General features: G+C 35.9%; 3 protein-coding genes across 8 annotated transcripts in view; all 3 read left to right on the top strand.

Moving 5' to 3' along the window:
- Positions 1-94: 94 nt before the first annotated feature.
- Positions 95-4,914, top strand: LOC125259042 (solute carrier family 25 member 53-like). Of its 3 annotated transcripts, none has more exons than XM_048176380.1 (3): positions 95-665; positions 861-893; positions 3,649-4,913. In XM_048176380.1, exon 3 carries the CDS (start codon positions 3,657-3,659, stop codon positions 4,539-4,541), a length of 885 nt encoding a protein of 294 aa, XP_048032337.1. In that variant the 5' UTR covers positions 95-665; positions 861-893; positions 3,649-3,656; the 3' UTR covers positions 4,542-4,913. The 3 variants fall into 3 exon arrangements, with proteins under 3 accessions (XP_048032337.1, XP_048032336.1, XP_048032338.1); XM_048176379.1 differs by having other exon boundaries at positions 3,646-4,913; XM_048176381.1 differs by lacking the exons at positions 95-665; positions 861-893 and adding an exon at positions 2,011-2,178 and having other exon boundaries at positions 3,649-4,914.
- A 494-nt stretch (positions 4,915-5,408) lies between these two features.
- On the top strand, positions 5,409-10,104 carry tmsb1 (thymosin beta 1). Its single transcript, XM_048176876.1, has 3 exons — positions 5,409-5,559; positions 7,063-7,175; positions 9,751-10,104. Exons 2-3 carry the CDS (start codon positions 7,073-7,075, stop codon positions 9,789-9,791), a joined length of 144 nt encoding a protein of 47 aa, XP_048032833.1. The 5' UTR covers positions 5,409-5,559; positions 7,063-7,072; the 3' UTR covers positions 9,792-10,104.
- A 9,304-nt stretch (positions 10,105-19,408) lies between these two features.
- Positions 19,409-26,511, top strand: part of zgc:66447 (SLAIN motif-containing protein-like) — a 34,656-nt gene continuing 27,553 nt past the window's right edge. For 2 of the 4 annotated variants that reach the window (XM_048176117.1, XM_048176114.1), the window contains exons 1-2: positions 19,410-19,580; positions 20,610-21,188. In XM_048176117.1, the coding sequence (XP_048032074.1) occupies positions 20,614-21,188 (575 nt within the window). In that variant the 5' untranslated portion in view covers positions 19,410-19,580; positions 20,610-20,613. Of the gene's footprint in view, positions 19,581-20,609; positions 21,189-26,511 lie in introns of all 4 variants that reach the window. The other 2 variants (XM_048176115.1, XM_048176116.1) reach the window with 2 other exon arrangements.

Genomic DNA, 26,511 nt, shown 5'->3' with positions numbered 1-26,511 from the left:
ATTTTTTTGATATCTGTAATTGAATTGTTTATCATATTTAAGAATACCAGGCTAAATTTTAATTTACATATGTGCTGTGGAGACATGTTCACATTCATAACACATTTGCTGTGGTACACTTTAGTTTAAATACTTACTTTGAATGCATTCTGCTAAGAATACATAGTTTTAAATTATATGCAAGCAAACATTGCTTTTTGCTAATGTTTAATAATTAATTTATTATTAAAAACGGAATGTGCACAGATTACAGGAAATAAAACAAACTTTAATCAGAGCATTAAAAATAAACCTAAGGTGGTTTACAAGAACGAGTCTTACCGCTGTGTTGACATGGAGGTTTGCAGGATGGCGTGAATAATTTAACTGAAAAATATTTTACGTAAATAAATTCTTAAACAACGCGCCAGTTATATTGGAGCTATCATTTCAAATTATTTTTATAAACTTAAATTTATCAGTCAAAATACATTTTCAAGCTTCAGCATTACAGGAAGCACGACATCACGCAAACGTCACAAGGATGAGCATCACATTGAATCTAACCGTATATAGATGAGTCGTGTCATACGACTGTATATTGTTTATAACGCATGTATATTCCTAAAGTCAGAGCTTACATTCGCAGAGAACGGTTGCAGATCACTGAAAAGCTCAGATTGGAGGTAGTAAATAGCTTTTTCTACACTGTAATCGTTCCAAATTTCCTCACATTAATGATTGTCGTGGTGTTTATTTTTTTATTATTATTTTATTTTTTTAACTTTCATTTCAGCTAAAAGGCGGTACATTTATTATAAACAACACACGACATACCAGATCACATGAATTGATCTGTTTTGTTGTTTATCATTTTTCAGGAAACGTTTAACGTTACAGAGATCTTCCCAAAGGTAAGCGTGTATATATATTTGTCAGAATTGATACTGTCTTTTTGATTTCACTGTTGTTCCTCATTTGTAAGTCGCTTTGGATAAAAGCTTAATGAATGAATGTAGAGTACGTTACACGTCGACAGTATACCCACTCTGGACATAAAGAGGCTATTTCTGTTTCTTAATGATCACTATTACAATTCATGGGAATATGACAAAAATTAATTGTATTAAATATAGCATTACATTCAGTCTGGCAATGAGAAAAAATGGTTTCAATATCATTAGGATATATAATAACCCATTTAAAAAAAATTGTGTAACATTTAATCATCTATAGCTAAGACTTTTGGAGATCAGATTTGACTGCAAACTGATTATATTTGTATAATAAACTAGAATGAATGTAATGCTGAAGCTTGAAAATGTATTTTGACTGATAAATTTAAGTTTATAAAAATAATTTGAAATGAAAAACCTAAGGTGGTTTACAAGAACGAGTCTTACCGCTGTGTTGACATGGAGGGTTGCAGGATGGCGTGAATAATTTAACTGAAAAATATTTTACTCACTGGTAGTGGGGCAGGTTACAACAACAACACTTCTTAAAGGGTTAGTTCACCCACACATGAAAATTCTGTCATTGATTACTTAAGCCGCTTTTCCACTGCACACGACATTCGCATCCGATTGTCGCATTTCGCCCCCTAGCGGCAGTCGCACGGAACTTTGAAATCGGTAGTGAAGCAACCGTTACCCTCGGCTAATGGTGCGTTCAAGTCATGTCGGAAAGATCGTATTTACTAGCAGAACCGACATGAACGCCACCACAATGTCGTAAATACCAATGGGAAGCTCGTAATTTTCTTTAAGCTCCGATCTATACGAGTTGGGGGCGTGTCAGTCAGAAACATAGCGAAATACCACAATACTTGCAGGTATTTAGCAGTGACATTGTCAGACTTTTCTATTTACAACGAAGTAAGCTGATTCCAAGCAAAAATACGATAGCATCACAATATAAAAATGTAATATGTAACAATAAATTTTGCAATGGCTTCATAAATTAATTAAAAACATAAAAAAGCAACATACAACTAATGCACATTCTTTGCTCTACATTTTCTAGAAGCAGAAGTGTTGTTATTTTGTGTAATTAATTTAGAGAAGGCACACCGCCATCTTACTCCGACGAAAGTGACTTGAACGCACCTACTGTAGTACACACGACTTCCCACCTCGTACATACGAACTTCCCAGGAAGACTTGAACGCACCATTATTCCAACCCAGCAACCACCATGGTAAACTGAACGATTTTAATGAATGTAACGTTAATGCATGTATGAATATATCCATACAAAGCAAATGACCCTCAATACATCTGAAATAAAAACATACTAGTACATTTTATAGAGCTTCAACGTAAAAATGTATTTAATAATCATAAAATATCCTTTTTGTTTTACATAATTATTGATAACCACCATTTTAAAGAAATAGTGTTTATATAATAACGTTAAAGTGTTAAAATATTGGTAATTCTAACTTCGTGCTCATCGTTTTGACTAGAATACATCATATCCGGTCGGCCGGTCGCATACGGTCTAGCCGCAGAAGTTCAAATATTTCAACGCATCCGAAGCTCAAATCGGATCCGAAATTTCCGCATTCGCATATGATCGGAACTCCACGCAGCCCCCGTACTACTCTCCATTGGAAATGAATGACTTCCGGTCCAACGGCTGTCGTTTGTCGTGTGCAGTGGAAAGGCGGCTTTACCCTCATGTTGTTCCAAACCCGAATGACTGTCGTTTATCTTCGGAACACAAATTAAGATATTTTTAATGAAATTGGAGAGATTTCTGTCCCTCCATTGACAGCCTACGCGACTACCACTTTCAAAAAAAAAAAAAACACAATTTACCACTTTACTTACAAAATATTAATCTCTTATGCGCGTTCACACAACAACGTCCGCTCTCACGTCAACAAAACATGCATGCATGGTGGTGCTCCCGTGAACACGCATCAGAGATGATTAATATTTTGTAAATAAAGTCAGAATTTTAAACACAAAAATTGTGGGGTTAAACCACTGAAGTCACATGGATTACTTTAATGATGTCTTTACTACCTTTCTGGGGCTTGAAATTGGTATTTGCGTAGACTGTCAATGGAGGGACAGAAATCTCTCAGATTTCATTAAAAAGACCTTCATTTGTGTTCCAAAGATGAACGAAAGTCTAACGGGTTTGGAATGACATGAGGGTGAGTATGACAGAATTTTCATTTTTGGGTGAACTAAACCTTTAATGTTAATCTACAGAGTTTAGGGTTAAATTGTAGATTTCAAAATCTGATAAAGCAGATAAATGCAAGGAAATTATCTCAAAGTTTAAGATGAAAAAAGATTTTAAAACATGTTACAACCACTACCCTATATAAAAAAGATAAATCTGTATTTATTTAAAATTGCTATGGACAATTTAAAGGCTTTCACCAGAGCAAATTTGCAAATTACAAAGGTAACATACAAAAATATCAACAGAAAAAGAAATTAGAATGGATGAATAGTATAAAATTACAACACGCCTATACCTTGATTGTTTACCCTTACTTGAATGTATGTCAGGGTGGCTTTGTGTTCACTAGTTTACTCAACAGTTATGTTAAAAAATGATGATACTGAATTTTTTATTTTCTAAAAATATTTCCCAATGCAATGCAATTTAACATATTAATGCAGTTTGACTCATCACTTACACCAGCAGTACCGAAGATGGGAAGCAATTCGCATCACAACCAGGAAGACGTCCTCAAATCTGCCGACTCTACTGCCTGGTTTCGCAGCTACTTGCACGGAGGGACTTCTAGCCTAATTTCCACCTTGACCACAATCATTACATTCCCTTTGTACAAGACTGTCTTCCGCCAGCAGTTGCACAGCACTTTAGTACGAGAAGCGGTGGCCCAGTTGTTCAAGGAGGGTCCAGTGAAACTGTTCCGTGGAGTGGCACCACCCCTGCTGATGAGGTCTCTTAATGGGACGCTTCTGTTCGGCCTCCAGGATACCTTCCTACAGCAGCTTTCCCTCTGCTCTATGCCTACTCTTCCCAGGAATGCTCTCCCTGCTCTGGCAGGTTTAGGTGCGGGTGTGGTGGAGGCCTTGCTCTTCACCCCATTTGAGCGTGTGCAGAACGTCTTGCAGAACAGCAGGAATGACAGTCGTCTTCCTACCTTAAGGAGCATATTGCTCAAACTAGCTTCGAGGCCTTTAGCATCAGGGTACTACACAGCCTTTCTGCCTATACTCATCCGCAATGCCTTAGGGAGCAGCCTCTATTTTGGCCTGAAGGGCCCCATGTCTAACACCCTCAGGTCTTATGGTTGTTCTCCGGTAGCAGCCTCTTTCACAGCTGGCGTCTTAAACTCAGTGGTGATCAGTCTGCCGCTGTACCCTCTTTCTGTACTGGTGGCCAACATGCAAGCCCGAGTAGATGGAGGAGGCAGAGGAGTAAAAACCAGCTGGCAGCAGCTTTGGGCAGCGCGTCAGCACAGATTGACTCTTCTGTACCGTGGAGGCTTCTTGGTCATCTTACGCTCCTGCGTCACCTGGGGAATCACTACTGCCATATACGACCAGCTGGAAAGGCACTCAAGATGATCATTCAAACTCCCAGAATATCTCAGGTTAATAGTAAATGCTGCGAGGCCATGTTTGCTGCAGGATTCATTGATGTATACTGTATATCGAAGACCCTGTGCAATTATCTAATTATTCTTTACTTGAATATACCTCAAATGCTGTTTGTTCAGCAAGACCATGTAAAACTGTTTTTGTTTTTAATAAATGATAATCATAAATATGGAAGATGTGTGGGAAAGGGGTGTTTTTCTTTTTTTATGTAGCTCAAAAATCTATTTTTGATCCGTTGTCGTATCTAATCCCGTATGGGATCCTGTAAGAGAAATAAAAAATACTGTAGTTTATCCATTAGGAATTAATTTTGCAAAGTTTCAGTCTATCCAGTGGGCTCTTAATTGATTTGAAAGAGCGTTCTTGTTTGTTCCAAATTAGGATTTATTAAAAAATTATGATCTTGTATTGAGGATTTTGCATCAGTGCCTGAAGGTGTTAATCGCCACAAGATGGCGCTGGTGGATTCCGCCAAGGAACATATAATTGCGACATTATAATCTCACAATTCTGACTTTTTCCCCATGACAATTGCGAGTTTACAATTTTTTTCTCTCACAATTGCGAGATATAAACACTCGCAATTGAGCCAAAATGTCAGAATTGCGACATAAACTATATAAACTCGAAACTGTGAAACTTGTTTCATTCAGTGGCGGAAACAAGCTTCCATAGTTAAATTTAACCTCACTTAAGATGCAGTACTTTGATTCGATGTGTCTCTCTTATCCTCTAGATTTAGAAACACGTTCACTTCACCAAAGTCTTTGCTTTCACTCTGCACATTCGATTTACCGTTACTACCGCTTCAAGTTTATCCAATCCGAACAAAGTGGTGAGAGATTGGGCCAATCAGAGCAAGCGGATTATGCGTTATGTTGTGCAACGGGGTGTGATGGCTATTTAAACCAGTTGCCACCTTGAGCACAGCACAGAGATTCTGTCTAAGATATTTTGTGTACCACAGCTCCGAGGCCAGCGAAAGGTAAGGCTTTTGAATTATATGTTTATTTAATTTGAGAAACAGACACCTACCATATCATATATATTTTTGCATACTGTTCCAGATATTATTACGGACATGTGTATTTACAAGCGCGTATGTACATTATACAATTGTAAACATGCGGTTATTTAGACACTGTACGTTTACGGTGCATACGCACTTAATAGGTATAATAATAAATAGAAGGGAACTCATGTTTTAAATTTCAAGGCAGTGCAGCATATGCTTGTGCACACTTGTCAATGCAGTATGCGTAGCGTGTGCGTGTGCGCTTGCAGTTTAGTTTATTAAGTGCAGTATTTACGTTTTTGCGGTGTAGAAAAGGTGTGTATGCATTTGCTTTGCGCATTCTGTCATAAATTCTTATGGCGCATTAAAGCTAGTTGCAGCAAAACGTCAGTTGGAACGCTTGGAACATTCTAATATAAGAAGTATCTGGCAGTGTTGCAAAATCTCTGAGATTGGCGCCGAGTCATATTGGGTGTGGTGAAGACATAAAGATTTTAACGTGATTATAACGTGATCATCATCACCATCACACTGAAATTCCGTTCATTTACCATATAAGTGTGATTATCTGCTTTGAAATTGTTCTGATATTCACAAAACACTGAGGCTCTTGTATGTGTCATCTGCAAAAAAGAACATTGAGAGGGAACATCGTCTTCAGCACACGAATAAAAGCCTTGGTTATCTAAACTAATATGTTTTCTGGGTTACTGTGTATCATCACATATCTGTCTTTTTTTTTTGAGAGATCTGATATTAAATTATAAAACTGTAAAAAGTGGCCCTTAAATTATTCAGTCATATTACGTAATGCTTAACAAAATATGTTTATGCCATGGAAAACCAAAGACAATTATGGTAACATAAAGTAGGATTATTTTTTAATGAGAACAGAGTGATTTTGTAAAATGACTTCCTGTTGGTGTGCAGATCTTTCTGTAGCTTTAGCATTATGCTGACTTTATCTGTTAAACATACAAGCTCCAGCGCACTTAGATTTATTTTTTCTGCAAATCCTCAAAAACCAAAGAAAAAAATAAATAATGTATTAATATTTGCCAGCCTCTCTGATAAGGGGTTGTGTAACCTGGTTTTGAACACACACCTGAGGGGCGGGTGGGGCGTGTCGACGTGTCCATACAAGCAAAATTTAACCTTACACCTTTGAGGAAATAGCTCTTGGGTAGTTAAAAATGACACTTCTCCTTTTTCAAATGTGGTTTACCCACAGTGTAGATGCCGTTATATGCCTTGCCAGCTATGCTTGAGAAAGATAGGAACAGCAAAAAAAATTACAAATACTGTATAAACACACATTGACCAAAGCATTAGAATGTCAATAAGTCAAATTATTTGTGTAAAGAACGTTTTGATTTGCGAACATGAGACATTTTTAACGACTAATTAGGAAAAGATAAGCCTAAGCAAACACTGCATATAGAGACTAAAGTTGAATTGCTTGGATTCTTACAGACTCTCCAAAATGAGTGACAACAACCCCGTTAAAGACGAAGTGCAAAACTTTGACAAGAGGTGTCTAAAAAAGACAAACACAGCGGAGAAGAACACTCTGCCGACTAAAGAAGGTAAGCGGGTTTGGCAGCCTCGCCCACATGATTCATTGTTCCAGAACACCGCTCACCCTTGCACAGTCTTGTGTCGATCTGACACGGCAAAGCAAACATTACAAGAATATACAAGGGTGTAACTTTGGTTTGAGTAGTCGGGGGGACATGTCCCCCCATCCCCAGTGGAAATTACGCCCCTGAGAATATACATTACAGAGGAATTCTGCTGAGATAAGACCGTCTGTCTCTTTCACCTGTAGCTGAGCAGAAGATTACAACATAGAAAGGAGTGGCTGTTGAGGGACTCCAATGATTACTAACAGCAGCACAATTTACAAAAGCGTGTTATGGACTTTAAGCTTCATTTTCATTAAGGAATATAGGTGTAACACCCCTTCTCACAGGTATAAAATGCAACTGCATACGGCAGGGAATGAGAAGAAAAAATCCAGGAAGTGCACACTTAAAGGGATAGTCCACCCAAAAATGAAAATTACCCCATGATTTACTCACCCTCAAGCCATCCTTGGTGTATATGACTTTCTTCTTTCAGACGAATACAATCAGAGTTATATTAAATAATGTCCTGGCTCTTCCAAGCTTTATAATGGCAGTGAATAGGGGATGAAATTTTGAAGCCCAAAAAAGTGCATCCATCCATCATAAAAGATATCCACACGGCTCTGGGGGGTTAATAAAGGCCATTTGAAGCAAAGCGATGCATGCGTGTAAGAAAAATATCGATATTTAAAACTTGAAAAACTAAAATAACTAGCTTCCGGCAGACGTCCATACACACGTCGAAAGCCAAAAGAGCAACCCGTGACGCGATGTAGGAGTAGCGTAAGCTTTGACGCCTCTCGCTGTTCAAACAAATAAGGCAGAGCAACAAATCAAGCTCCTCTTCTCTTATATCGAAATTCATGATCAGTGTTTTGTTTTGCTCTCTTCTCTGCGCTTCTGCGTTCATCAGTACGTCATGCATCAGAGTTCACTCTTTCGTCGTAAATCGATGTTTACGGCTGTCTGCCGGAAGCTAGTTATTTTAGTTCTTAAAGTTTTAATTTAAATTTAGATATTTTACTTACACAAACGCATTGCTTCACAGAAGGCATTTTTTAACTCTCCAGAGAGTGTATATCTTTTATGATGGATGGTTACACTTTATTGGGCTTCAAAATCTCATTCTCTATTTACTGCCATTATAAAGCTTAGAAGAGCCAGGACATTATTTAATATAATTCCAGTTGTATTCATTTGAAAGAAGAAAGTCATATACAATGAGGATGGCTTGAGGGTGAGTAAATCATGGGGTAATTTTCATGTTTGGGTGAACTAACCCTTTAAGTTATGATCGGCTCTTCAACACTTACTGAGTAGATTTCAGCATTTATTTTCTCCAAGCACTGCCTTTAATATCTGTTTTCAGCGCAACTTGTAAGTTATCTGAAGATGCTCAGATCAGTATGTCTCAAACTACTGTGAGAACTACTACTAATAATTCTAAACATCTTCCATATGATCTATTTAAATTGTTTGCGTGGTATTTTGTTTAATGTGCCTGAAGTTGTCCTTTGTTTTCTCGTTCAGTGGAAGTAATTCAATATAGGCAGTAATTCATTTACATCTCAATTTGCATTTACAGTTTCCTCAACAACAAAAAAAAGAGAGAGAAAGAAATAAACAAGAAAATATGGATGTGCTGGCATTGTAATGATGATTTAGTGAAGTCACCTTTAATTATATAACGTATTGTATATAATATACAATACAGGTTATTTCAAAAGCAGCATTATAATGTCTGTAACAGTGCTCTTTAACAGTGTTAGATGTCTCACAAATTAAAACACCTGAGGTGTATCATGAGGAAACCCTGATCTATAACATTGGTTCTCAAAATATTTTAGTTGGCTAATGAGCCCTGCTTATTAGCTAAAAATGAATCCTTACTTTTAATAAAAAAAAATAAATAAAAAAACATTTGCAATGGTATATGTAGTATTTGTCGCTTGAACTTTTTTAAGATAGAGTGTTATGGCTCTTTTTACTCTCAGGGGTCATTTACACGACAGAAAAAACAGAAAACTTTTGGCCATTCATTTACACAACAACAACAGCGTTTTGGGGGCCTGAAAACACAGACCTTTGAAAACAGGTTTCAAAGTGCAATTTTTTAAAAATGATACCGTTATTGTCTCCACGTATACTACAAAAATGTGAATTTGTGAAAACAGTGATGTTATGCACATACGTATTACGTGTTCAGTCTATAGGTGTGTAGTGTTTCTTTACAAAGTGACATCGCCAACTACTGGCGTGGTAGCAGAATACAACGTTTTTAGTCGTTTTCGTGGATCCGCGTGAACAGGGATTGTTTTGACAACGTTTTCGTCTGTACGCAAAAAAAAAAAAAAAAAAAAGGACATTGTTATCGTGTAAATGTACCCTGAGCCCACAGTGTTTAACCCTGGGTTATGAAACTCTGAGTTGGGCAAGAAGCTTGAGAAGGCCATCTGTTTCACTTGTCATGTGGCATATTCTCTCCGCACCACCACATTCATTGTTACACCACTCTCCTTTCATCTGTTCACAGATATCGAGCAAGAAAAGAAGGCTGGAGAAGTGGCAAAATGAATCCTGTCATGATTCTTCTCACATCCTCACACTTAGCCCCTGGACGTCAGCTCTACTTCTGCATATCAGATCATTTTTAAACTTATTGGCATTTTCAAAATGACGAGAATCATGTATTAATTGCAACTGTGGATATTTTCAATCTTTTTAACGTGTTATTTAGAGAGGAGATGATGACGTGGGCTGTTAATGAGCACATATCTAACATTACCAACTAATGACCGCCCATATCAATCTGGTGACATTTTGCATTCTTTAAATGACATGTGAGATGATATTTTTGTTTAATAAATAATGATAAAAAGTTCTAAAAGGTGTCTAATCGCTTATTGAAAAGAATCCTTAGTAATGGTGTCCTGGGAATTTATAACATGTTACAATGTTATCACCAATACTCATGGTTAGGGTTAGTGAACTTCTGCATCTTGTCCTGTACAATTTGTGCTAGTGACATAAATGATAACTCAGAACATGTGCAGCTTGATGAGAGGATGTCTGAAATACTTTTCTTGAGTGATCAGACAGATGAATGTTGCCTGTTGGACACTAAAATGTTGTGGTAAGCAACACACGAACAGGGGGGTATTCCAGAAAGCAAGGTTATCTTATCGTCAAACATACACTGAACTTGATTAATCCAAATCTTGCTTACTCGAGGTATGCTGGTTTCAAAAACACGTCCTAAGTTAAGCCAACCCAGAGCATGTTCACAGTTAACACACAAGACATTGAGCGACAAGTGTCCGTTGAAATGGACGCTAAGAAAAGAAGCGCATACTACTTATTTATCTTTTGTTTTTATGCCGATTTACATTCTTATTGCACAACATCGCCACCTATTTGGTGGTTGTGCAATCATTTTTCAATCTTTTTAATAATCTTTAATCACTGTGAATAAGAACTATATTGTTATTTTTCTATATTGATATATTGTATTTTATATACTATATTGATTCTAAATATATAATAAAAATAATGTCTGATTATACTAAATAACAGTCTGTGCTTGCAGAGATAACATTTCTGTAAAAGTTGATTTTTTTTGTTCAGTCATTTTGCTTCCACATTGCTTAAAAGGTAAGATATGTTTATTTTGGTCACTTTACAATAAGGTCCATTAGTTAACTACATAACATGAACTAATAATGAACTGCACTTTTACAGCATTTATTAATCTTTGTTACTGTTAATTTCAACATACTAATACATTACTAAAATCAAGAGTTGTATTTGTTAACATTAGTTAATGCACTCTGAAGTAACATGAACAAACTATGAACATTAGTGCAAAAAAAAGTGTCAATTTTTTTATTATAGAAATACATTATAGCATAGAAAACATACTGTTGCAAGAATAAAAGTCTGAATGCAGATCAACAATGTATGATATAGTATGTGTATCACTATCTTGTTTTAGTAGTGCTTTATATGTCGATATATATATATATATATATATATATATATATATATGTGTGTGTGTGTGTGTGTGTGTGTGTGTGTGTGTGTTTAGAGAGTAAGTTGTTAGGACTACTTACCCTGAAAAGTTACCATTTTTGGAACCAAAAGTTGAGGTTAACCACTTACGTACCCTTAAACATAACCGGGTATGTAACTTTCTGGAATACCACTCAGGATACACTTTAAATAGTATTTATTATGAAACTCAGGACATCGCTAGAGATACATATGAAGATAAACAAACCATATACAAATAAAGATGAGAACTGACAAAAGACAGCTGAAACTCAGGGCTATACACCGGAAACTAAACTAGACACAGGTGTGCAAATGATAGCCAACCACAAAAACTAGGAAACTGAAAGCGGAGAAACAGGAAAGTATCAAAATAAAAGTCCACAACTAGCGATGGGAGAAAAGAAGCTTTTCGAAACTTAGAATCAAATTGCTTCACAAAATGATTTACTGTTTAAAAGCGCTTGGTCAGAACAGTGTAACTGCAAAAAAACTCCGCTCAAACATGCATAAAAAACATTTTACAAATGAAAATGTTTTATTGTATATAAAATTATGACTGAAGTCACAGGACAAATTTTTGAATCTTGACATCTTCCCTACCTGCCTGTTCATGAAATTATTGATGTGCCATTTAAAAAAAAACAAAAAACAAAAAAACATTCTTCTGAGTTGAATTATTTCCAAGAATTGGTTGAAGGAATTCACTGATCCTGTCTGAATGATTTGTTCATGAATGAACTCGATCTGCTTGCAGTTGTTATTTGCCCATTTAGGCCTCTTCTCCACACAGTTATCATAAAATGTTAGGGGTTTATTTTTTATTTATTTATTTTTAATGGTACTTATAAAGTCCTTTTTGAAGCTTGTGTTTCATGGATGACAGAAAAACAAAAGTTTTTAGTTACATAAGGCTGAGTAAATTTTCATGTTTGGGAGAACCTTTCCTTTATTTATTTAATTTATTAAAGGAGTTTTATCTTATTATAAAGTACCACACCTTTACGCAGTTGCGTAAAAAGCCACTTGTGCCAAAGGGTGTGAGGGAGTGAATTCTCAGAAACAGTGCATGATCACTGTCTTATAGTACAGTCTAACAAATTTCAAAAGTCATTGTCATTTATAAATCTATTAAGAATTTTAAAAATGCAGGTTTTGGTTTATTAGTACAGATAGCAACATATTACAGCATATGGGACACATACATCTGCACATTCAAATGTGCTGAATATTCCCTTTACAAAATTGCAAGAAACCATTAAGGTATCACTTTATTTTGATAGTCCATTCTCTAATACTCTAATGATAGTTAGTTGCATGTAGTTACAAAGTTATAGAATGTCTAAAGTGGACAATTGAAATAAAGTTTAACCACCATAAATATTTTCGAAGCGGAGCTCACCAAAATAATGCAGTGAAAGAGTGTGAAAGTTAGCTTTGATAAATTAGTAAAGATGTTTGGCGTGAAAGCCAAAGAATGTTTCACCGCACTTGGACGTGTGTGGTCATGCTGAAGAGAACATATTTTTGCTCTGGCAGATAGAACAGGGCAGATGTTTGTATGAAAGAGTGTATGCAGAGTTTCATTTGATTGCCAAACACAAAAATCATTGCAAACATTCATGATAAATTACAAAAAAGATTCACAAATTTTGCAAGCAAGTCAGATTTTACATCATATCTGTTTAAAAGATATGATGTTTCTTGTCAAGCTTCTTCTACATTTTTACATTAAGTAATCCCTCAAAATGTATCAATATGTACTCAAAAGCAGCCCTTATGTCAGAGTATCTGGCTGTTTCTATCCAGTTATTTAGAATATAAAGGATGCCTGCTGTACAGTATGTGTGACTATGACGGATAAGAGACGATTCTCAGAGAGAGCGAGAGAGAGAGGAAGGGGGAGGGTGTGATTTGGAACTCATTTATAAAGTTATTTAATATTTATTATTATTTAATAAAAAAAAAAAAATGTTGATAATGATTAGACTAACACTAACCCTCTGAAGGCATCATTTTAGGTAGTTTGGCACACAGGGATTGTGTGTGTGTGTGTGTGTGTGTGTGTGTGTGTGTGTGTGTGTGTGTGTGTGTGTGTGTGTGTGTGTGTGTGTGTGTGTGTGTGTGTGTGAGAGAGAGAGAGTAATCTTGAAATTGTGTGCAGATTAGTGGTTTCCAATCTCTGCCTTGCAAATGCCCCTAATTAATGTCATTAACATATAAAAGAGCAGCAGTCAACATTCAACTGCTTTACTTGATAATCGTGAGCGGCAAGAATTGTTTAGATTTCCAAATACCTGCAGTACTCTGACTCTCAGCCACAAGGAAAAGTGCGCTAAAAAGTGCGTCTGCTTAGACACTCTAAGCACTTTTCCACGTCAAAGACCGCTTTTATAAATATGAAAGTTGGCATGGGTTTCAGCATCAAATATGTGCATACACAAGTTTTATAACTGAGGCCCAGAGAGTCTGCTGCTCAGTCATACAATACTACAGTTATATAAATAATTTCATGAATAATGCCTATGATGTTTATTCTACTCTTTAATCCTATAAATAAAAATGTTTCAAAAACTTAGAATTAACATATAGGCCTATACCTCACTTTTGGTTCAACATTGCTTTTTAAATCGGAAAAAAAAAAACACTTCACAAAATGAGTGCTATTGTTATTTGCATTGATATGCAATCTGTACATATCTGTTAACATCTCAAAAAATGTTTTAGCATTTTATGACTCTTTAAGGGCCTAGAACATTTCCTTAAATTTAACACAACATTCAACCAGTGTAGTGAAGACAGAACAGGAGAAATATGTTCCCTTTTTCTTATTCCTGTAAAGAGCCTTGTAACATTGTTTTGTACCATTTTAAGGTGGGATAAAGAGGTCTGAGCCACACCAAGGTACAGTGAATTACAGTAATCCAGCCTAGAGGAAACAAAAGCATGAACCACTGTCTCCAAATCCTTTACTGATACAAAACACTTTCAATTTTGCACTGGATCTGAGATGATAAAAGCCACTCTTCACCACTGAATAAATTTGTTATCAAATTTTAGGCTGTTATCAAATATCATTCCCAAATTTCTAACATGAGCATGATAAAGATATCATAGATAAATGACCCAGATTGTTGTTTATCTGTTTAATAGATGCTGGTGGTCCAAAAAATACAATTTCTGTTTTAGATTCATTCAGCGTAAGAAAGTTAGCTGCCAGCCAGCATCTTACCTCTGCAAGACAGTCCAACAAAGAGTGCATGTTTCAAAGGGAGGTATAGCTGGGTATCATCCACATAAAAATGATACAGAATATTATGCTTCTGAGGGAGCAAATACAACAAAAACAAGAGCGGGCCCAATATTGATCCCTGAGGTACACCACAAGTTAATGGTACCGGAGAGGAAGAAAAATTCCCAACCTCCACTGAAAATGTTCTATCAGAAAGATACGATTTAAACCAGTTTAATGTGGTTCCTTGAATTCCAACCTACTTATAACTGTTCAATCAAAATAGCATGCAGGTCAATGGTGTCAAAAGATGCACTGAGATCCATGAGGACCAGAATTGCAGTTAGCTGAATACACAGCTAACAAAGGTTCATTCAATACCTTAAGCATTGCTGACTCTGTACTGTGCTGTTGTCTAAGACCAGATTGATACTTGTCTAATAAGTCTTTGTCACTTAAAAATGCAGGCAATTGATGGAAAACATCCTTTTCCAATACTTTAGAGATAAATGGTCAATTTAGATGGGGTGATAAATATCTAAAATATATGGGTCTAGACTGGCCTATTAAATAGCAGTCCTAAACTAGTTTTTCATCAGTTAGTAAGTTGGTATGAGCCACCACAGTCATCAAAAATATAGAAAATAACACAAAGTGTAACAGAATACCAGACAGTCAGAAAAAGGATTATCGTCAAACTCACACAGGTTTTTATTGAACAGATGGAATGCACAGATGAAGCAGGTGAGTAATAATGAAGTCAGAGTTATTGATGACTGATGAATGGTCCTTTCCTTTTACCAGATAGCTTGGGATGTGATGACCTGTGAGTGGAGGAGACTGGAGAGCAAACACTTCTTGGATGGTTGGAACAGGTGAGTAGCAGAGCAGGGAACAGGTGAGGAAACACAGGTAGGTTATTAAAGAGTCTTACCATGAGAATAAGACTATACGAGGAGATCTCAGAAGTATAATTGGGAATCCAGAGGAGACAACTTCAGGTAAGTAGAGCGGGTAAGTAGATCAGGTAAAGGCAAGCTCACAAGTCATATGTATAGAAAAAAAAAATAGACAAAAAAAAGAAAGAAAAAGTAAATGACAGAAATACACACGGACTGGCTGTGCATGTCTGTTCATCAAAAACCGATGGTAACTAAAATATATCATAATGTTAAGTATAGAGCAAAGATCACTTATTTACATTTTCAAAATATATTAAATTATTGGTATACAACAATTATGATCAAATTGTCGGAAAAAGAAGAAGAAGAATGTAGAGTGAAGAAAATAGGGGCTTGGCCCCTGAAAACTAACAATTACAATACAGCCCCTTCGAGGCTTGGGCCCTAATAACACTGACGTATTAACCTGACAACATCTCACCTGACAGCAGATACTGAATCAGGACAACGCGTTTTTCTCAGGCACGCTTAATTAAACTATGACCCACCAGTTGAGAAATTTAACAAACACAATAAATTATAGGCAACACTGATAAGTGAAAAATGAATCTAGTTGGAAATCCAATAGATTCACGAGACCCAAGACATAAACTATTTTACACTTTAAATGTTTCAGGATTTTTATAATACATTAAAGCAGCCCTTTTGAGATATAACACACACATTCAAACACACAAAGTTCACTTTTTATTGGTCCTCTATGATGTCATCACACTCACACACCCCTCTAATAAAACCACATTGTGTCAGAGGACAAAACCTGTGTCTGATGGCATGTTGCCAATTTTGCGAACTACAGCTTGTGCAGTCTGGACCTGATCTTGATTACTCGTGAAGCACTGACATGTAGTGGCACTGCTCTCTATTTCTCCATCTTTCAGCATGAGTGATTTCCCACAAACTCTGCAGGTCCATGATTATGCAATGCAACATTTTAATGGAAATAAAGAGAGCTAAAGCATATAGTTCATTGTACTGTACTATAACCTACTGCAAAGGAGATACAGGAAAAAGTCAAAGCAACAGTTACAATGCCACCAGTATTTGGACCCTTACGTCACAATTAAAAATTAGGGCTGGGTACTGACACAAATTTTACAATTCGATTAGATTTTAATTCACAAGTTAGCTGATTCAATTTCGATTTAATATTGAATAAATGAGGTAGCCTATGCGCTACAGCGATCTGTCAGCATCAAAGCAAATCAGCACAGACTAAAATATTGATTCTTGGGATTTAAGAATCAGTATCGGTCCATCAAAATGGGAATTGATTAAAATCGAGAAATTTATATTTTTAACCCAGCCCTAATAAAAATATCCGAAAATTGCTGCATTACATGCAAAATATAAATAATAAATATTGTGATATATATATATATATATATATATATATATATATATATATATATATATATATATATATATATATATATATATATATATATATAAATAAATGCCCCTTGGTTGATTTTTTTGTGTAATGCATAGATATATTTTTAAGCGTAACTAAAATGTAAAAATACTTTTTGGGACCCCTGAATAACTGTATATTTTGGGCAAGATCAAAAAGAGTGTTAATGGAGACATTAAAAAAATTGGTTTTATTTTTAATGCATATTACCATTATGCACAAAATCAGGGGGATTTGAAACACAATCAAGATTATGTAACATTTGATGGAAAAACTTGTATAGAAGGTATTCACATGACGTCACCGTCGGCCAGAATGACTGTGTGTACGCCCACTGAGTGGCAAAAAGACTGAGTGGCAGCATTGGTTTTCAGCGTAAATGCCGCTGAAAGTACACAAAACACATTCAAAATGGGAAAGAGCTTTGCAACTGACTGTACAAATAGATTTGACAAGAAATCTGAGGAATATTTTTATAGACTGCCAAAAGCTAAAGAAAAGAGAAGCAAATGAATTGCTGCAATTCACAGAAACAACTGGACTCCAGGCAGAGAAACGTGAATTTGCAGTTATCATTTTGTATGTTGAATTTTGGGATAAAATCATACCCTATACATTGTATTGTTGTATATTGTTATGACAACTCATCAATTAAATATTTACCATCTTATATTCTGCATGATTGGGCACATATAAATGTCTGGAAACACGATTCCTGGCTGCATGTCAATATCCATGGATTACTGGATCTTTGGTAAGCTGTAACAGGAGCACTATTGAGTCCAACCTTTAGTTTAATTGTTTGTTTTACTTGTATTTTCACAGTTTCCCCTATTAAATCCAGTCATGCAGCAGGCTCTTTTGCCACTCAGTCCAGTTGAAGGGGCTTGTTCCGATGGGAAAGTGACATCAGTGCATACCCTCTATTGATATGAGTAAGTATGTATTCAGCCAACAATACACACTTCAAGACATATATATCACCCCTCTGTATACAGTACATGTGTAATGAATGGCCAAAATTAGGAAGCTGTTACGGTGCAGGTGAAGCTTGGAAGTTCATTCTGATTTTGTGCTGGATGTCCATACCTGTTATAGAATTACAATATAGCATGTGTGAAAGTCTGTCAAATTTGAAATGCAAATTAAAAGGCATCTAAATTATCAACATGATCAAAACATTGCTGAAAAACCTGTTGTTCCTATCTACTACATGCCTTCTGTTGTCTGGTTTTTTCTTTTTTCTTTTTTTTTTTTCGTAAAAACGGAAATACAGTTCATTGTTCATGTTAGTTCACAGTGTATTAACTAATGTTAACAAGATTTTAATAATGTTTTAGTAAATGTTGAAATTAACATGAACAAAGATTAATAAATGCTGTAGAAGTGCAGTTCATTATTAGTTCATGTAAACTAATGTAGTTAACTAATGGTAACTAATGAACCTTATTGTAAAGTGTTACCGACAAATTATTGGCAGATATAGAGCGACAACTGATATGTTTGTGCATTTCATGTTAGTAGTCTGCTATACTGTCATAAAGATCAGAATTTTGTCTTACTTTTTGGCCATAACCTGCACCAAAGAATTTGCATATTTTTACTCTGTTTGGGCCTCTGAATATAACTGAAGTGTTTTTTCTTCCTGAATGTGGACTCCGTATTCTCATGTATTCAATATTATTCAACAAAAACATGTAGCCATATGCACTCTTTTTAAAAAGATTTTATTTTTAAATAAATATTTTGTCTAAAGTTTCAACAAACTGTTCCGTTTAAAAAAAAAAAAAAAAAAAAGAAAAGTTTTTTTTTATCAACTATTATTTTATTAGTTAGGCTTTATAGGGTTACTTCCAATAAGGCAATAAAATATGCATGTTACAGGGATTCATCGTTATGCAGGTTCCAGGTCCTTTGAATGAAGATCTTTTTATACCTATAATAACCATTTCATGGGTCTCAGTTCAATAAAACGACACTTGGCATGTTGTATAATTCACAAAGTTACATGAAGTATATATATATATATATATATATATATATATATATATATATATATATATATATATATATATATATATATAGGTATATAAGTATTCTATGCATACAAATATTCTGTATGCTTAGGATCTGCTACATTTGTCATAATGTGCCTATACAACTAGGACAATGCATGGTGTCCCACAATGCTATATACTCAACTTCTAGTTAAAACATGTTTATGCCCACCAAAAATGATAACTTGCAAGATAACTGGGTAAGGTCATATAGAACACTTTTGTTTGGACTAGACAGTATGCAGTGTTCAGGAACGTGTGCACTAGCATTTTATTATGAACAAAAACATTTATTTCGACACAAACAAAGCTGCAGTGGACTTTTTTTTTTTATCGTGCCTCCATCTGCCGGACAGACCCTGTTATTGCAGACTCTCCATCACCTTCCACAAATCTCCAGCAGGCGGAGCTACACTTCCAAATATGGTTTGTGTCTTACTGCAGTGGGCGGGACCTCTAATTCGATTGGTTCAACTGGTGTCCATCACCTTAGGTCGATAGCAAACGAGCTAACTAGCTCTACACAGACAAAATACAGTGTCTGCAACATAACAGCGAGAAACCGGCGGGTTACTTATTTAAATCTGCTTTTTTGTTTTTAAATAGTGAAACATTAAATCGGATAGTTGCAGAAACTGGGGCGAAGGAGAGGTATGTTGATTATTGTGTCAGTAATAAGTTAATTGGAAACAGTAGCTCAGCTTACACGCTACTAGTCAAACATTAGCTTAATGCTCATGCAAATAACTACTTCAACATTTCTGTGATTATTAAACACCTTTTCGCTAATTATATAAGTATTGTTTAATCTCTACAAAATATTTCACGTTCTGTAAATTCTATATGTATATCATTGTTAGTTTGAATAAACCTCATTTGTTTGCTGGTTTGTTTATTTGTTTTGCTAACTTGTGTGCCATTTCTTTTGTTGTTTTGAACATTTTATTAACCTAATATGTATATTGTATAACATAGCTGTTACTTTATATGGCAGTATTAACCTTCTAGTTTAAAGAGCTCGTAAGTGTAACGGATCTAGATTTAACCTTTGGTTTCTTGAACATCTCTACAATAACATCTATAAACTAAATAATAGTTATTAAGTAATCGTGTGCAATTCCTTTTATAATAATAGTAATGTTGGTAAAAAATATTTAAGTGAGCACCGGCTAAAACTATGTTTACAAAGCGTTATGGGGAACATATTATGCGCGTAAAGTACACTCACGTGTTCGTTTGTTAAAAGATGTGAAACACAAGAAGGTTTGGTTTTATCAAACTGCAAACATAGAACCCCCTGTGTTTTAGTGTCGAATAATAAAACGAATATTATTATAAAATAACAATTTGCATTTTGTTTTAATTCTGTTAAATAATATATTTACGTGATTTTTGTATTTAACAAATATTCATATTTTATTAACTAGCTAATATTTCTATTATAGGTTAGTTATAAAACACGTTAACTTCTAACAAACTGCCTAACAGGAGGCACCTGTATGTAAATGTATTTGTGTATGTAAATAAATTGAACTATAAAAGTAAAAGTAAAACTGTAAAGAAGCTTTGTGAAATGCAGTTAAATATGTTGATGAATTTTGCTGTTTTTCTATAATGTATTTTATCATTTATTGTTGTTTGTTTCATTGTTGTTCACACGTTGTTACATTAACTCTGTAGGAGAATGGTCGTCCCTGATGGTGGAAGTGTCATTCAGCCAGCTGATAATGGTGACGCAGATGGCACGATGTCCAGTTCTGAGCCAGAGTTTGGTCCGAATCTGACCACAGTGGAGCTCGAGGAGGTCCGTAAGCTTCAGGAGCTGGTGCGACGTCTGGAGGTCCAAAATCAAGCCCTGCGCAACAGGGGCAGCAAACTAGTGCTGGGGGGCAACAGCAACCTCACTACAGGAAGTAACATTAATAGCCTGCACGAGGTCATGGACACTTCTCCCAGAGCAGAGGATGCTGGGAACCTGGTGCTGTCACCTCCAGTGGGCAGCAGTAGCAGTGAGGACATGTCTCCACTGCCTGATGCCTGCAGGGCAGAGGATGAAGAGCAGCAGGATGGGTTCTTGAGCTTACCGTGTGCTTCTGGCTCCAAACAAACACTGGCACGCTTTGTCACGAGTCTGTCTCCAGACGTCTGTGATTCAGAGACACTGGGAGCAGGTCATGCGGGTATGGACCAGTCCGCCTTGGACGAGGTGGATGTACTTGACTTGGAGACGTGTGCTCAGGCCGAGGATGAAGACAGCTGGTGGGTCTATTGATCTTTCGGTAACACTTTTATTTTACAGTGTCTTTGTTACACATTTTGTATTTACTAGGGGTGCAATGGTTCAGATGACTCATGGTTCAGTTTTTATCACTGTTTTAGGGTCACGTCATGGTTTCGGTACGGTTCATTATGTGGTATGTTCAGGGAAAAAAGGACTACTGTTAAATAAAAATAAAGAAAATAAGAACAAATAAACTACAAGCAACAGCACAAATACAGAAGAGCAAAGATACAAATAAAATAAATGGTGCTTTTCAGGTTTTTCAGGTATCTTAGTAGCTAATCAAATGTAAAACAACATTGCATATAATCTTCACTGTATAATTTAAATAATGAGTGATTTCCTTGTCTTTTTTTGTTTGATTAACATCAAAAACATAGACAGCAGGAATATTAGGCTGCTGTCACTTTAAGTCATAATGCACGTATTCAGTACACTGATGCTGAACACATGCGTTCTTTCTCGAGTGTTTAAGTTAATTTAAGACATAACCTATTATGTTTGCTAGGATACTCGCCAAGACAGCATGTTGACATAATTTTTGTGTGAATTTGTCCGTTCAAGCGCAAGACTTGAAAGAGAACACAATATTTGTGCGCTGTACACTTACTTCTGTGTGCACGCTTCGGATGAGTGCACAAATCTTCCCTAAACACGCGCACGCGAGTTCTCTTTTGCTTGTGCTCGAATGTTTAAATTGCCAAGGCTTAAATGAGTTTAGTTTAAACACAGATAGCAACGTGTGCTATTCAGTTCTAACCTGCGCTTGCACGCTATCAACACCTGGGTGATGGCGGCGTAAATGACTGATCATATGACATACGGCACTCGCATTGAACAAAGTTTAGAATGCATATTGACAGAAACATACATTAGCCTAACTATGTCTGTTTTATTTATTTTCAACAAACCATATTATAGATGCGTGTATGCGTCATCAGATATGAGTTGAACCAAGTGCGTGCCGAACCGTGTGTGGAGAATGGTAGGGTTGTTTTTTTTTTGTTTTTTTTTTTTTTTTTTTTTTTTTTTTTGTTTTTTTTTTTAACCGAGAACCGTTACATCCCTAGTATTTACTATAGTAATGATTATAAATTATGCATAATTACTTGAAACTAACCCTAAACCAAACCCTAACCCTAAAGCAGTGGAGCCCAATCCTGTTCCTGGAGATCTACCTACCAGGAGAGTTCAGTTCCAAACTTGATCTAACACAATTATCAAGTGCTCCTGAAGATCTTAATTAGCTGGTTCTGTTGTGTTTGATCAGGGTTGGAGCTAAACTTTGCAAGAAGCTAGATCTCCAAAAACAGCAGTAAGTAGCTACATGTTGTTAAAGGGTTAGTTCACCAAAAAAAATGAAATTACTCACCCTCATGTTGGTCCACACCCTTAAGACCTTAAGACACAAATTAAGATATTTTTGATGACATCTGAGAGCTCTATGACTCCTCAATGGACAGCAATTTAACAACCACTGTCAAGGTCCAGAAAGGTACTAAAGACATCGTTAAAACAATCAACGCCACTGCAGTGGTTCAACCTTAATTTTATGAAGCGTCAAGAATACTTTTTTGCACAAAAAACAAAACAAAAATAACGACTTTATTCAGCAAAGATTTTTATTTGGCCAAAGCTGTACACGTGAGCAGCACGACGCATGCATACGATGCTGATGCAGAAGCCGGACAATAATGAGCCGGCGTTCTAACATAGAACCTGAAAGTGCGGGACTTAACAGCATAAGAGAATGAAACACAGAAGAGAAGATATTGTTGAATAAAGTCTTTATTTTTGTGTAGTTTTTGCGCACAAAAAGTATTCTCCTCGCTTCATAAAATTAAGGTTGAACCACTGCAGTGACGTCGGCTATTTTAACGATGTCTTTAGTACCTTTCTGGACCTTGACAGTGGTTGTTAAATTGCTGTCTATTGAGGAGTCATAGAGCACTCAGATTTCATGAACGAAGGTGAGCGAAGGTCTTAAGGGTGTGAAACGACATGAGGGTGAGTCATTGATGACAGAAGAATTTTCATTTTTGGGTGAACTAACCCTTTAATTCATATTACTCTGTAATTAAATGTATAATTACACTGTAACAAGCACACCTTAAAATAAAGTGACTTTTTATTATAATGTCATGTAGCACTGAATATGTGCTATACTTTTTCTTTGAAAAATGTAAGAGTGGCATTTGCTTGCTCGTATAAAACTCATCACCACGATGCTAGGGTTGGTGAGTGGTTGCTAGGTTGTTGTATGCTATCTTAGTAAGGTGTTGCTGCTAGGTGGCTCCTTACTGGATCAGTTTAAAGGGTTAGTTCACCCAAAAATGAAAATTCTGTCATTTATTACTTGCCCTCATGCCGTTCCACACCCGTAAGACCTTCGTTAATCTTCGGAACACAAATTAAGATATTTTAGTTGAAATCCAATGGCTCAGTGAGGCCTCCATAGGAAGCAATGACATTCCCTCTCTCAAGATCCATAAAGGTACTAAAAGCATATTTAAATCTTCCTGAAGCAGTGTTTTGAAATCGGCCATCACTAAATAAGTCGTTAGTTTTTTTTGGCGCTGCAAAAATACTCTCGTCGCTTTATAATATTAATATTGAGCCACTGTACTCACATGAACTGATTTAAATATGTTTTTAGTACATTAATGGATCTTGAGAGAGGAAATGTCATTGCTCCCTATGAAGGCCTCTCTGAGCCATGGGATTTGAACTAAAATATCTTAATTTGTGTTCCGAAGATTAACCAGTAATTAAGGTCTTACGGGTGTGGAACGGCATGAGGGTAAGTAATAAATGACAGAATTTTCATTTTTGGGTGAACTAACCCTTTAACCCTATAAATCCAAAGTGTACCGCTGGCGGTACACCCCCCATTCTCCCCCGTGAAAAAAATGACAGGAATAACACAAAATACATATCCATTTAAAACTTAGAAACTCAGCTTTTTAAAGCATCTAATAGGGCTGGGACGATGCATCGATTCTAGTTTTTACCCGCTTACGAAGTAGACTGCTGGACAGCGCTTGTCGTTTGGCTGAGTCATGTACACAAAGCATTCTGAGCCGAGGTGCAAGTATATTTAACCACTTGACCGCACAGAATGCTTTAATGATGCGAGATTTGTAATTTGCTTCAACCTTTTTGAACTTTATGAATGATTTTAGGTTTAAGTGGTGTGTGTAAAGGAACTGGAAGCAGGCAGTGTACGAGTGTTTCTAAAGCATGTATAGTAGTGCCATCTGCTGTTAAAATCTAAGCTCAGAATCGATTCGAGAGAGAATTGCGATACATCAAAAAAATGTCTGAATTGCTCCAGAATCGAGATTCGATGTATTGTCCCAGCCCTTGCATCTAACTATTTTGATCAACTCTTAAAGGATTATTTCACTTTCAAATGAAAATTAGCCCAAGCTTTACTCACCCTCAAGCCATCCTTGGTGTATATGACTTTCTTGTTTCTGACGAAGACAATCGGAGAAATATTAATAAATATCCTGAAGCATCTGAGCTTTATAATGGCAGTATGCATTACCAAACGAGTATAAGCTGAAGAAAGTGTCTCCATCCACATTTATCCATCATAAACATATTCAACATGGCTCCTGAGGGTTAATGAAGGCCTTCTGAAGCGAATCAATGCGTTTGTGTAAAAAAAAAAAAATCCATTTTCAACCAGTTATGTAGTAATATATCCAGCTTCCACCAAACCGCATTCTGCATTCGTGTTACGGAAAAAACGGAACTGGCGTCGTGTCAGTTGACGGGCACCAACTAGCTACAAAAAAATTAATAATCATATCTTTCAAAACTACTGCCTTGATCACAAAATAGGTGTCATTTGAAAGCTTAGAGTCTGAACTTCACAATGCAATTTGATTAACTCCAAAGTAGTGTTGAGTTATTTGCTAATTAAAAAAAGTTTTCGTAATTTATGAAATATTTTGTTGTAATATGTACTGTAATATGTCAAAAAAAAAACACATTACAAAACAAATCATACAGCTCAGATAGTCATGTTTCATTTAAAAGGTCTCATGGAATAGAGTACAACAAGCATAATTGTTTTGGGCTCTGACTAAACTTGAGCGAGTTTTTGTGCGAGACCCATATTTAAAAAATATATGGATGCGGCATTTGTCCTGTTTTCGCTTGTAACTTCATGAATTTGTTAACACATGCTCCGATCGTGGAAAATGGCACATCATTATTTACAGCAGATTCTCACGATTACAGAGAGCCATAATCCGTCACTTAGATCTAAAGATATTCTATCCTGGAGTTAAAACACACAAAGCTCCACAGGCGCACATGTAGCTAAGTAGAATCAAATGTAGCATCCATGTGGCTTTTACGCTTGCAAGTTGCAACTTCATGAAACACGCACAGATTGTAGAAAATGGCTCATCGTTATTTACATCGGATGCTCCTGATTGAAATGTGTCCAAAATCAACATAATCCATTGCATTGATCACAAGATATTCTTCACAGAGGAACAACAATTTTAAGAATGCTTTCCAGGTGTCAAGGGCTAAACAAAAAGGCTACCTTGGTTCCAAATGCTGTAACTTTTGATTACTTTTTATGCTATCACCACAAAATTAGATCCAGATGCAGCTCACATGTGCACGCAACACACAAAAAAATTGTCCTACATTATTTCCTTTCTGAGTTATTGCATGTCAAATAAGATATGTAAAATTTCCCTTGAGCACACTTTTTTTTTATCAGCATTTTCTCTGTACAAGAATGTCCAAATGTACCAAACCTACCTTTTTACACTCCTTGCTATAGTTTTGGAGTTATGAGTCTTTACTTTTGTGTATATCACTCAAAAAACAACAACAAAAAAGCAATTCTAAAATGCCTTCAGGGCTTAAAGGGTTAAAAGAGCCTATCTTAAAAAGTGAACAATGGCCTTTAAAATGACACCCAAAATGATCATCATTTACTCACCCTCAAACCCATAAGACTTTGCTTCATCTTCAACACACAAATTAAGATATTTTTATTAGCTGTTTCTAGCCCATGTGTTCAAGAGAATAAAATCAGGTAACACTTTACAATAAGGTTCATTAGTTAACATGAACTAATAATGAACTGCACTTCTACAACATTTAGTAATCTTTGTTAATGTTAAAACTAAAATCTTGTTAACATTAGTTAATACACTGTGAACTAACTTGAACAAACAATGAACAACTGTATTTTCATTAACTAATGTTAACAAAGATTAGTAAATACAGTAACAAATGTGTTGCTCATGGTTAGTTCATGTTTGTTAA

The sequence above is a fragment of the Megalobrama amblycephala genome, linkage group LG23 (genome assembly GCF_018812025.1).
Source record: "Megalobrama amblycephala isolate DHTTF-2021 linkage group LG23, ASM1881202v1, whole genome shotgun sequence".
NCBI classification, from domain to species: domain Eukaryota; kingdom Metazoa; phylum Chordata; class Actinopteri; order Cypriniformes; family Xenocyprididae; genus Megalobrama; species Megalobrama amblycephala.
This window is presented reverse-complemented; position numbering and strand designations above follow the sequence as displayed.